The sequence below is a fragment of the Cyprinus carpio genome, chromosome B5 (genome assembly GCF_018340385.1).
Source record: "Cyprinus carpio isolate SPL01 chromosome B5, ASM1834038v1, whole genome shotgun sequence".
NCBI classification, from domain to species: Eukaryota; Metazoa; Chordata; class Actinopteri; order Cypriniformes; family Cyprinidae; genus Cyprinus; species Cyprinus carpio.
This window is the reverse complement of record NC_056601.1, coordinates 15991527-16003996: the sequence shown is the minus strand read 5'-3', so window position 1 is coordinate 16003996 and position 12470 is coordinate 15991527. Positions and strand designations below refer to the sequence as shown.

General features: G+C 34.7%; 2 protein-coding genes across 3 annotated transcripts in view; one reads left to right on the top strand and one right to left on the bottom strand.

Annotated features, from left to right (window-relative positions):
* The first annotated feature begins 397 nt into the window (after positions 1–397).
* Positions 398–6475, top strand: hapln1a (hyaluronan and proteoglycan link protein 1a). Of its 2 annotated transcripts, none has more exons than XM_019100712.2 (4): positions 398–638; positions 4501–4830; positions 5540–5866; positions 5955–6475. In XM_019100712.2, the coding sequence occupies exons 1-4, from the start codon at positions 575–577 to the stop codon at positions 6242–6244; spliced, it is 1011 nt and encodes a 336-aa protein (XP_018956257.2). In that variant the 5' UTR covers positions 398–574; the 3' UTR covers positions 6245–6475. The 2 variants fall into 2 exon arrangements, with proteins under 2 accessions (XP_018956257.2, XP_018956265.2); XM_019100720.2 differs by having other exon boundaries at positions 399–638; positions 5564–5866.
* Positions 6476–10055: 3580 nt separating this feature from the next.
* Positions 10056–12470, bottom strand: part of vcana (versican a) — a 34178-nt gene continuing 31763 nt past the window's right edge. The window contains exons 24-25 of the mRNA XM_042723400.1: positions 12114–12296; positions 10056–11572 (exon numbers count right to left, since the gene is read on the bottom strand). Of these exons, the coding sequence (XP_042579334.1) occupies positions 11430–11572; positions 12114–12296 (326 nt within the window). The 3' untranslated portion in view covers positions 10056–11429. The remainder of the gene's footprint in view (positions 11573–12113; positions 12297–12470) is intronic.

Here is a 12470-nt window from a genome sequence, read left to right as displayed (position 1 = left end):
TTCTTTGAAGTACCAAGACTACATGTTGAGAAAGAAATATTTAGATTTGTTTTGTGATGTATAAATTAAATTTTTGTAGAGTAGTATTTAAAGTGGTTTTTGTATGTTTTGTTTTTAAAGGTTTATTTTATTTTTTTAGATGGATGTTTTTTTTGGATAATTACTGCAAACCATAATGCAGCTAGCACAAACAACACATTGTAGTCCACACGTCTCTCCTAAAATCTAAACAGAAAGCCATGCATGGCAGAAAGGGAAGCTGTTCTTAAATGAGGGAGTCCAAAAAAAAAAACAACAAAGTAGGGTGATCGGGATTTATGTTTATGGGATTGGTCTCTCTCAAAGGGGAAGGGGAGTGGCCAAAATTGGCCAAGGCTTCAATATAAGCCTTTTGTATGGACCTCTGAGGAGCCCAATCTTTCTTGTGGCACAACTACCAACACCTCCACCTCTTCATCAGCATCAAGAGGAAGAAAGTATTTTTCCATACTCCTTCCAGATTTATTACCTGATTGTTTTTGTTCTTTTGCTTTCCTAGTCAAAAGGCCTTTAGGCAAAGAACAAAAAAGACAAGATGATCGCTCTGTTTTCCTTGACATTGGTGGTCTTTGCAAGCAGTCTACAAGTCAAAGCACAAGGTAAGAACCACTTCTGATCCCCTCGTGCATTAATGAATGAATGAATGAATGAAATTATGGTTAGGCATGCACATTTCTGCATCTGTACATATAAATGTGGTAGATAAATGTAATACTGAAAAACTGCACAGCATTAATTGTAAAAAATGGGTATTTTTTATTATTTATTAAACCATCCGATGCTAAAAAGAATTAGGAATAAGTTACCCAATGGATGAACATGATTTCTTCGTAGCTATTACTTGATGCAGACACAATGAACCAGATTTTAATGCAATATTCCACTGTTCATCTCTAAAAGACTCCTCCCATTATGCAAATGCACACACACACAGCCATAAAGATGCAGCTCACCACAGTCTTTCATAAGCTCTAAACCATGTGCTGCAGGTAATTTAGCAGTTGTTTAAACGTTGTTGACAGATAGTAGAGAATGAGAGCCGTCACCGAACTGACTGTGAAAAGTGGCTCTGCTGATCACATCTGAGTGCAGATCTAATACCTCTATTTGAGGGTAAATGCATTATTGGCTTTTAATGGCCAGTAATGTCAGGAGCATATTGGTAGCTGAGGAGGCACACAGTGGACCTTCATATTGCCAGTAAGCAGCTGTATGGGTGTTGCCAAATCCTCAGAATTTACACTGATGCTACTGAATACATGTATCTGTCAGGAGCTACAGCAATGATTAACAGCTCCTGAAAATATAAAGAGCCCCTTGCTGAATGCAGTAATTTTCCTTCTGATGTAATGGTCTGTAAAGTGATGGGTTTGCATGAATTGGGCTAAGCTGGGGCTGATGGAGAAGAGGTGGGGACTGGAGAAAGGAGTGAAAGTTTTGTATGGTTTTGGGCTGTTGGAGACTGCTCAAGATGGGCCTGATTCACAGAGGCTCTGTTCAAGACATAATGCAGCCATTAGTCAGGCATGGTTGAGTGGGGGGGTGTGTGAATGAGAAAGAGGATGGCTTTGTGTGTGATGGGTGAGAGAAAAGCGGAGATAGTGAAGGAGAGACATTCAATAAACTGACTATAATACATATAAAGAGAGAGAGACCCTAAATGTCAATACACAAGTAAGATGGTTATAATAGAGGGAGCCCCATTCAGTTGTGTGCAATAATTCATGCTCATAATTCATACTGACCTCTGCTTGTTCAGCAAAGTGTAAGAAGTGAAGTGTAGCCATCAAGACTGACTGTGAGGGAACGATTCCATATGACACTTGTATACACAGATGTTAAGCCCTAATCAGGGTGCTTTCATGCATTTAGTGTTGTGCACCTCACACAAAGCATCATTTTGTATTGTAAAAGGCTCCAACCCCACTGTTTATGCAGCAGATGTGTTCAAGCACTTCCATTCTGATGTTCAAGTGTAAACATTTTCCTTGTGTTTGCTTGCATGGAGATGGGGGATGGGGGGTGGGGGTTGATCATGGGGACTGGTGGGAGTTGGGTATATGGTGAATATTATCGGTTAGTTGGTTTGAGATGATATTTGAGAGTTGTGCAAAATTGGTACAAAATCGTACCAGCAATTATTTGCATGTATTCTGCCAACAAAGAGATGTGTGGAGACCAAATCTGAAAAGCCTAGTTATAAATTTGCAAAAGTGGTAGCTGCGGTTACTGAAAGGTGTACTTAATCATTTTTTCTAAGAGATTTTTCATCTGTTCTTTCTGGTTCCAGCTTGTAACTTTGGCACACTGTCTCTTAAGTGAGAGTTTATTAGGAAGAATGTGTGTGAGAGAGTGCATGACTCACAGTGAAGTGTAAATAGGGATTAGATGTGGGGTGTTAATAAGTGTAAGAAATGTAGGGCTTAGTTTTAATTACTTCTAGAAAAAGAGGAAAGTCTCTCATCAGTTGGTCATAATGTGAATGATGTGTTGTATAATTAAAGGTGGAAACAGTACAGTTTAACGTGGCTTCTGATCAATGAAACATTCAGATGTTAGAACCATGTGTATTCATTCTGAGCACATGCTGGGCACGTTACTAATTGGAAAGGCTCCAGCTCAGCTGAGCAAGGAGTAATAGTGGACTAAGGTAAGGTAAGTGGTTTGAAGCATAAGAGAGAAAGTCTTGAGTGCCTGCTAATGAGTCTCATATTTGTTTCAAACATGTGGGAAAGGTTTTTCTTCAGATACATTGCATCTGAATGTTAAGGTTAGTTGTAAAGCATGCTGGTCAGAAGGCTAAAAACAGCTCTGTGAAAGTCATAGGCAAAAAGAAAATGTGGATGAAGAAACTACACATAAACTTGTACCTAAAATGTACTTTTCAGATCAAGAACTCAGAGAATACTTGAATATCATTCGATTATTATGCATGGGATGATGGGATTCATTGAAAGTTGTTGTTTGGTAACACTTTACAATAAGGTTCAATACATTAACATTAATGCATTAGATATCATGTACTAAGACACCATGAACATTTTACATTATATATTTAGAGTAGTAAAAGTTTTGAATGTTTTCAGAGAAGCTTCTTATGCTCACCAAGGCTGCATTTCTAATCAAAAATACAGTAAAAACTGTACAAAAATACAGTAAAAAATAATATTGCAGTTTAAAATTAGTGTTGTCTATTTTAAATATATTTAAAATGTAATTAATTCACGGGATGGAAAAGTCATCAGCAGTAATTACTCTGGTCTTCGGTTTCACATGATTGTTCATGAATTACATTGATTTTGTGCTGAAGAAACATTTCTTATTATTATCACAGTTGAAAACGTCTGTGCTGTGGAAATCATGATATAGTTTTTGATTAGGGCTGTCAAATGATTAATCACGATTAATCACATCCAAAATAAAAGTTTTGTTTACATAATATATGTGTGTATACTGTGTATATTTATTATGTATATATAAATACACACACATGCATGTATATATTTAAGAAGAATATGTTATGTTTATATATTAAATATATTTATATATAATATAAAATATAAGAATATAAATATATAAATGTATATACATGTAAATATTTTCTAAATATATAATTTATGTGTGTGTATTTATATATACATAATAAATATACCCTGTACACATACATATATTATGTAAACAAAACTTTTATTTTGGATGTGATTAATCGTGATTAATCATTTGACAGCCCTATTTTTGATTAATAGAAAGTTCAAAAGAGCAGGATTTATTTAAGATATAAATGTTTTTTTAACATTATATATGTTTTTACTGTCCCCTCTGATTAATTTATTGTATCATTGCTGTACAAAATTATTAATTTCTTTGAAAAAAAATGGTTGAATAATTTGGCAAAATGCATCTGTAGACAGTTTAAACCACTGGGAAAATGAGACTATGGAGTCTTAAGCTAAATCTAATCATGCCTGCTGTGCAATTGATACTTTGATGGTGAAGTGTAGCCAGCCAGGAGAACTATTGGGTCGGTTTTAGTTTTCTTGGTATCCATCAAATATTTCATCTAGAGCTGTGATGGATTGGGGCCTCCAAGACTCAGATAGAGATCAGGAAACATCTTAAGGGGCTTAATGTGACAATTATGCCCCTAACCACAAACAGACATAGCAGTTACTACCAGATATATAGTCACAGCAACTGTGAGCAAAAAGGTTGCTGGTTTAAGGAGGGAACATTTGTCTTCATTGACATAAAATGGGAAAATGGTGTATGTGGTTCCCCAGTGTGTGAGCAAGCACATCATCTGATTCCAGTAAATCATAATTAGATTATTTCTTCAGCTAAGATTGTGTGGCACTGCGTCTCTTTCTTTTGTGGCTACTGTTCTTCTTCACAATCTTAAGACAAAATATATGGATTGATCTAAAACCATGGTTATAGACATCCCATTTTGTTTAATTTCAGATATTGGGTCAAGGATCAAGGTCTACGCCAACAGAGGTGACAATATCACCCTGCCCTGCAGACTGGAAGGTCAGTCCAGTATGTTCGTAAACAGAATCAAGTGGACCAAACTTGAGGATGACTCTACAAAAACTGATGTGCTCATCTCCATGGGGTTCCACAAGAGAACATACGGAGATTTCCAGGACCGAGTTTATCTGTTGGAGGTGGATGACAATGATGCTACTTTAGTTATTACAAACCTAGAACTGAACGACTATGGCACATACAGGTGTGAGATCATCAACGGCATGAACGACAAGATTGTTGAAGTGGACCTTGAATTGCAAGGTAACTTTATTATTTCATGATGTCAAGCAAGTTGTCATTTTACCTGTAACATTTATATTTAGCATGCTCTTTTCATTCAAAGTCACTTACTAAAGCCAAAAGTAGATATTTTACATACATGTCTCCATATTGGCATATATGCACTGGCTGTAATCTGTAACAAATTGCCATTGGCGTATGAACATATTTCATTCGTTCTCTACAGTTCATAAGCCACATTTGAGCTGTTCATTTCAATAAATAGTCTTCAGCATTAGCGCTTGAAATGTGAAGACACTTTTTTTCAACACTTGTTTTTGCCACTTATTATTTGCTCACTCTCCAGTAATATCCTGTTATTCGTGCTCTTGGCCAAGACCATACCTCCAGAGAAACAATGGGGATCTTTACACAGAAAAAGTGAGGGGCATGAGCATAATGAAACAGGCTGGCACAACTAGCCATTGTTAACCTTGGAACAATGGAGTCTAAGTTTGAAAAGCCTTAGCCCTGCAAGTAATTTTCTCTCACTTGGAAGGTTTTTTTTGTTTGTTTGTTTGTTTGTTTTTCTAACACTGTACCACATAAATATTTTCAACTAAGCAGGGAGGCTCTCAGAAAACTAAAACTTGTGGTTTTATTAATATCTTTCTTATTTGTTCAGCGGGGTCGTCCTAAAATATCTTCATCAAAACAGTCTGATGTTAAACCCAGTTGAACTTTTCCTCAGGGGAAAAATTACTTTCTTTCACAGGGGTTGTTTTCCCATATTCCCCTCGTCTGGGGCGGTACAACCTCAACTTCCAAGATGCAGAGGCCGCGTGTCTGGAGCAGGATGCTGTTGTCGCCTCCTTCGAGCAGCTCTATGGGGAATGGAGAAATGGGATGGATTGGTGCAATGCTGGCTGGCTCAATGACGGAACCGTGCAGTACCCCATCACCAAACCCAGAGAGCCCTGCGGAGGTGCGAGGACCTCAGCTGGACTGAGAACATACGGCCGACAGGACAAGTCCAACAGCCGCTATGATGTGTTCTGCTTCACAGCCAGCATTAGAGGTGAGTTAAAGCATTCAATTCTAGCATAAAATGGAGCATAACGTTTGTCTGTGTCCACAATCCTGAAACTCTCTGGTTCCCATCACAGGTCGCTTTTACTATCTGATCCTGCCCAAGAAGCTTAACTTTGATGAGGCTGTTGACGCGTGTAAGAGAGATGGAGCTGAGATCGCAAAGGTGGGCCATATATATGCTGCCTGGAAGCTGCTGGGATACGACCGTTGTGATGCTGGTTGGCTGGCCGACGGTAGCGTTCGTTATCCTATCTCCAGGCCTAGGAAGAACTGCAGTCCCACGGAGGCTGCGGTTCGCTTTGTTGGCTTCCCCGACAAAAAGCAGAAGCTGTACGGTGTCTACTGCTATAAACCTCAGCTGTGAAGCTCTTCATGTCACGTCACCAGCCAAATGAGCAGCAATACACAGGTTTTCACTTCAAAACTTATGAAGGACTTTTTGCATGAACTAGCCATAACTGTGACAGGATACTGTAAAAACCATTTCATTCTGCAACATTCTGAATATTAATGTAAACAGTTATTTTACCTATCATTTACAATTTATATAGATTTGTACACCATATGTATGAACAACAAAGTGATGAGAATAACACACATTAATTTTATTGAAGGACATGATGGAAGTAATGTTAGGGTAGTTTAATTTTGATAATTTTGGTTTTGTACACCTTTTGTATGTAAGTTTAAGTGATGAGAGTGATATTGCAATAAAACATTTAAATATTATTGAATAGTATAAACTTGACAGAAAGTTTTTGAAACTTGCCCAAACTGAAATGCAAAATGGACCTGACATCTTTCTCTTTCTAAAACACTTCTGTGATCTTACTCAAATGCTAATTTCTTTCTTGGTATCTTTCTTTTATTTTAATTTATTTCTTGTTGTTTTATTCAATTTTTATTTATTTTCTTGTACTTTTATGTTGTTTATCTGTTGAACAGTTGAATGTGTTTGGCCCTTACTTCTACAATGCTTTATAACAACTATATGAATATACTTTATATTCATCCATTGTTTCATAGTAACAGTCATTCCTCATGTTTACCCTTTTTTTTTCTTTATATTCATCCATTGTTTCATATTTGTTTGTAGTTGTGATTTTGACAAGTATTTCATCACAGACAGTGACAGAATTTGACAGACTGCTAATGATGAATTGAACTTTGTTATATGGCAGAGAACTACAAAGAGAATTTACACTGAGAGATTCTTTAAGGACCAGTTGTATATTCAACATTTCACGACTAGCTTAAGCCTAACTGCTTAAGTGTAGATATGAATAAGTCTCAACTGAATGATATTGTAATTCCACTGTTCTCTGCGAAAAGAGGAACAGCACTAAAAGCCATATATAAAATTGTGCCCATGTTTGAACAATAACATTGGAATTTTGTGACAGGCACTGTGTAGATGACTTCAGATAATGAGATCTGTTTATTGATGAACGTAACATCTATTACTTGCCACTTTGTATTGAAATATGTTGTTTATGGGAGGGTAAAATATTCTCCACTTATAACTTCGCTTTGAACTACAGAAGCCACAGTGCACATAAGTTACATTTTGCTTGAGTTTGTCTTTTTTTTATGCACAAAATATCTTTTCTTTTTTCAAAAATCTGAAACGCATTGTATGGTTTATGAATCAAATTTTAAATGAAAAATAAAAACCATAAAAATGAAATGGCTTTTGTTTTACTCTCCATTGAGCTGTAATAATTCTATAGTGTCTATAACCATGGATCTTGAAGGTCCAGAAGCTAAGAACACAATGTTCGTTGTAGTATGAATGCCAGCTTGGCTACGCATGGCCTTCATTTCCCAATACAAAATTAACTTGAAATTAACAACATAATGCATTTCTAATACTCTGCTGATTTTGAGAAGAATTATCCTTCATTTCCCTTTATTTTTAGGTGAGTTATTGTGTTTCTTTTTACGTGCGCGCATGTGATGGTTTTTTTTATATTGATTTTAGTAGCGACTATGAGAAGCCTTGGAAGCATATGTGGAAAAAGCTTGCTACAATTATACAATGTTCTGTGACTAATTCGGTTCTTTTAACGTAAATTAATTCCAGTTGTTTAAAAACTAAATAAATAAATGAATTCTGCAATGGAAAATAGCAAAGTGTCTTCCAAGTCTTAAATGAGAAAACCATGAGAATTAACGAACAATGACACTGCGGTACCAGCGGGGAAATATATTCATATCAAATTAAATATGGCGAAGGGACTACAAAAACACAAGGCACATCAAAAGTCTGTCTGTTTGTCCTTCTACATTACATTGCGTAATTTAATTACAAAACTATAATTAACAAAGGTATGCACCTAAGGGTTTACATAAAATATATCCAACTAATATTTTTAAGTTTATGGATGTGGGAAGAATGCTCTTTGTGTGATTGTACTGAGGAGTCTCTATGCCAGTTGTTTTTTGATTGTCAAAGTGTACAGACATTTTGGAAAGACTGTTTTTACACTTTCTCTGCCAAAGTTAGATTGATGATAACTTTAAATGTGAAAGCAATTATTTGTTATTATGAGCATGAAGACTAATCGACAATTTTGTAAACTTCATCATCCTGAACATTGAATTCTTTATTCATAAATGTTGATTATCCAAATCCCCTCCTTTATACAAGGTTTTCTGTAACAAACTCATTCTTTCAATGAAGTCTCTTAAACTTGTAAAAAAAATTATAAAAAAAAATAAAACGTAATTCCATTGTTACATATTATGAGTCTGTATTTGGTGTCTTGTGAATGTCTTTTATTTTCTCTCCATTCGTCTTTTGGAGCTTTGTCTTTGGTGCCTGTTTTTTGTACTGTTTATAAGTTCTTAATAAAAAAATAAAATAAAATAAAAAATAAAAAATGGTATGCAACTTGACAAGAGATCCCATGTTGTACGCGAAGAGCCATATCTTAATGTCGTAAAAATAACAAAATATCAAATCAAAAATCCTCTTTCAACTAATTATGCTTCAATTATGCTTATATCTCAAGGTCATGGTGGATGTATGATCAATTCAAACAGGTGTCCTAGCAGAATCCTGGTATAAGTGTAACTCATCATAGTTTCTTGCTGCCAGTCTTAATTTTCATTTTTAACTCATATTTTCAGCCTAGAAAATGTGTTTCTTTAGAAAAGGTGATCTTTCTTTAGAATAAATGCTTGTATAAATGCTTGAAAAAAGAACCCAGCCAAGAACATATCACACAATCCAAAGCAAATTATGTTACAAATCTATGTTCCAAAGTTTAACTTGACCATAACCATGAAGAGAGAGAGAGAGAGAGAGAGAGAGAGAGAGAGAGAGAGAGAGAGAGAGAGAGAGAGCAAACCTTTTTAGGCTTCTTAAGTGTTTGTTTATGTCCCTTTGACTTTTCATTGAAACTAAATAAAAGTAACCAAAAATAGTCTCCAAAGGTGTTTTCTTACATTAAAAGGGTATAACTAACATATATATATATCGTCCCCTTGATATTTATTAGGTTCTATCTGACATTTTTGTCAAAACTGAGTTATTCACATATTCTTATTCTGTGTCAACGTATTTACATTTTTTTATAAGTTTTTTTAAATGTTGTGTACATTATGGGACGTTTTATTTAAAAAACAATAAGGTTCTATCTACACAGTCGAATGGAACACAAAAACTTTGAAGCTCAATATCTCAAAACTACTCGGAATGCAGATAGAACCTTATAATTCTATCTATATATATATATATATATATATATATATATATATATATATATATATTATATATATATATATATATATATATATATATATTATTGGTAAGGAGTATTAATGTTTAAATGAATTTCAGTTTTACAAAACATAATTTACAGTAATGGTATATCTGGTAGAATTATTCAGATTTTCAAGTGTCCTTAAGTTAGTGAACCAATTCCATCTGGTGGTCAACATTAGGCACTGCTGATGATACTATAGTTACACTAAACATACAGTTTACTTACTCCTGCCACTGTGCATTTTATTATATTGTTATATAGATTAATCTTATATTAAATATTAGTCAATGTAAAAATATTTCAAATTACACCCCATATTATTAACTACTCTCTCTCTACCATTAAGCTCTTCCAATAGGCCAAAATTCACTTCATATCAGAACACAGGAAGACTAGGAATGCAAGTAGAATATAATAAACTTTGTTTACATGAAAGGCATAAAAACGTTCCTTACAATTTTTCCATTTCACAAACATTCCAGAAAATTACATTTGACAATAAAAAGGTTATACTATAAATATAAAAAGATATGTGCACTTTTGAGAGGGGAGAAAAAAACAGACACAACAAGTAAACACACAAAATAAAAAAAAAAAATAAAAAAATGCTTGGGAATAAACAAATGGATAACCAGTTCAACAAACATTTCTGTTTAACCTATTACTATATGAATCCTCTTCTTTTGGTCCATTGATACACCCCAAATGTCATAATGAAATCCATCTAAATTCTGTGAGTTCCAAATGCCATTTATTAGTCACATTACTGCCAGCTATTTCCACACTGTCTTCTAAACTAATATACTGAACTTCATCAATGTACAGTTTGGCCATGTGAAGTCCTCAGTGTGTTCTATCTCGCTACAACAATGAGATAACAAGGAGCAGCTCAAGAAATAAATTATAGGCATCTTGTTAAAAAGGCACTCTCTCAAGTCTTTTAAGCATCTCACAAAGTACATTCTCTTTAAAGTAGTTTTAAACTGTCTGAGAAAAACATGAAAGTTGATGAAAATGATGTGAAGTATATACACTATGTTTCTTTTGGTTTATAGATGAATGGCGGCTGAATTAAATGTATGTGAATCGAGAGGTGAACTGTAAACACTTGAAAGAGACATCAAACAGAGGAATATAAATAATCTAAAATCTACATGGCTTTCAATAGTGAAAAGTCAATGTATTAAAAGTATTGAAACATATTGTGTTTTTTAATTATATTATTGGCCTTTTTGTACCACAACAAACTGACTCCATGTGAGCCATTGCTCGCTCTCTCTAAATAAATACATATTTTTTTCACATTCTTATGTACGATTTCTTTTTTCTTTTTTTCAGATTTGTTCAGTAAGCAGCAGGATGTCTGCATACACCTGTGGTTCTTGTAAACTTGAAGAAAGATTGATAGAATCATACGGCAAAGTGTGTATCAATATGTACCATTATGTTTAGAAGCTAAAATAGGTTGCACTATTATAGCTGGATTGTGAGTTAAAAATTACGAAAGCACTGTGTATTCCCAAAAAGAAGCAGAACAGATGGAGGGCAGGTCAGATAATCTTTTTGTGTTTTCAGAGGCCAGCTGAATGTGTCCTTTATGTCGTTCTTAGAAACCATCTCTCTTAAAAAAGATAAAAAGCCACTGTTTTATTCCAGTGATATTCCACTCTTTTCTGGTCCTTTTAATAATCTTTTCTTTTAGAATCATTTCTTTCAGCCAGAAGGCAGATCCGTCATATGTTATCAAAATACATTAAAAGGGTTGTGTTAAAATAGCAACTATTGTTGCGTCCGATTGTGTTTTACACCATGGTGATGGTGTCGTCGGGGTGCATCAACAGAATTTTCTGCTGATCTCTTCTGATGACTGCGAAAAACTCTGTATGTTTGATACCTTGCATATGACCTTTGGAAGTTGGAGGCTGGAAAGGAAATATAAGTACATTAAATTAAATTAGTATATTTGTATAACTTTAATGTATAAAAATATATCATATACTGTATGCACACTTCTGTTTTAAAGTTTGGGATGAGTATGTTTTTCCCCCACAAAAACATTAAGCAGCTCAACAGTTTTTAACATCAAATCATTTAGCACCAAATCAGCATATTAGAATGATTTCCGAAGGATCATGTGACACTGAAGAATCGAGTTACTCAGCTTTGCCATCACAGGAAAACACAACATTTCAAAATATATTAAAAACAGAAAACATTTATTTTAAATTGCAATAATATTTCATGATATTATTGTGTACTGTATTTTTAATCAAACAACTGCTGCTTTGGTGAACATAAGAGACATTTTTCAAAATCTTACCAACCCAAACCTTTGAATAGTAGTGTTTGTGTAAACTTATATAAGATCAAATATGTGTATTTATAATTATAGTTTTATAGGGTTTGTTTGTTTTGTTGAGTGTGTGTTGGTGTTGTTGTGATACATTTTCACAGAAAACTTACAACTCATGCAGGAAATCCTGGGCAAATCCCATGTGCCGTCTCCTCTGCAGCGAATGGTGGGAACATGTCTCTGGATGAAGCCGTCCATGCACTGGTACCTGATCAGTGAGTTGATCTCATAGCGTGGGCGCAGCTGGCCAAATGTGCGGGCATTAAGGACAAGAGGAGGCTGACTGCAGGACACTGTTGAAAACAGCACATAATAGGGTAGCCATCAGGGAGGACTGAATCTGAAATGTTATTTTAACTTTAGCTACTTTAAATCATTGCAGACAAATCCAAAAAAACTGATTTCTTCCTGTCTATAAACGACCAAAGATATATCATCTTAGGGTACAACAGTCATCCAAATTTTCA

Bases quoted from the DNA above. Each gene is read 5' to 3' on its own strand.
- hapln1a (XM_019100712.2), top strand. From the start codon at position 575: ATGATCGCTCTGTTTTCCTTGACATTGGTGGTCTTTGCAAGCAGTCTA. The intron at 639-4,500 runs GTAAGAACCACT...GTTTAATTTCAG, and splicing joins TCTACAAGTCAAAGCACAAG to ATATTGGGTCAAGGATCAAG. The intron at 4,831-5,539 runs GTAACTTTATTA...ACTTTTCCTCAG, and splicing joins AGTGGACCTTGAATTGCAAG to GGGAAAAATTACTTTCTTTC.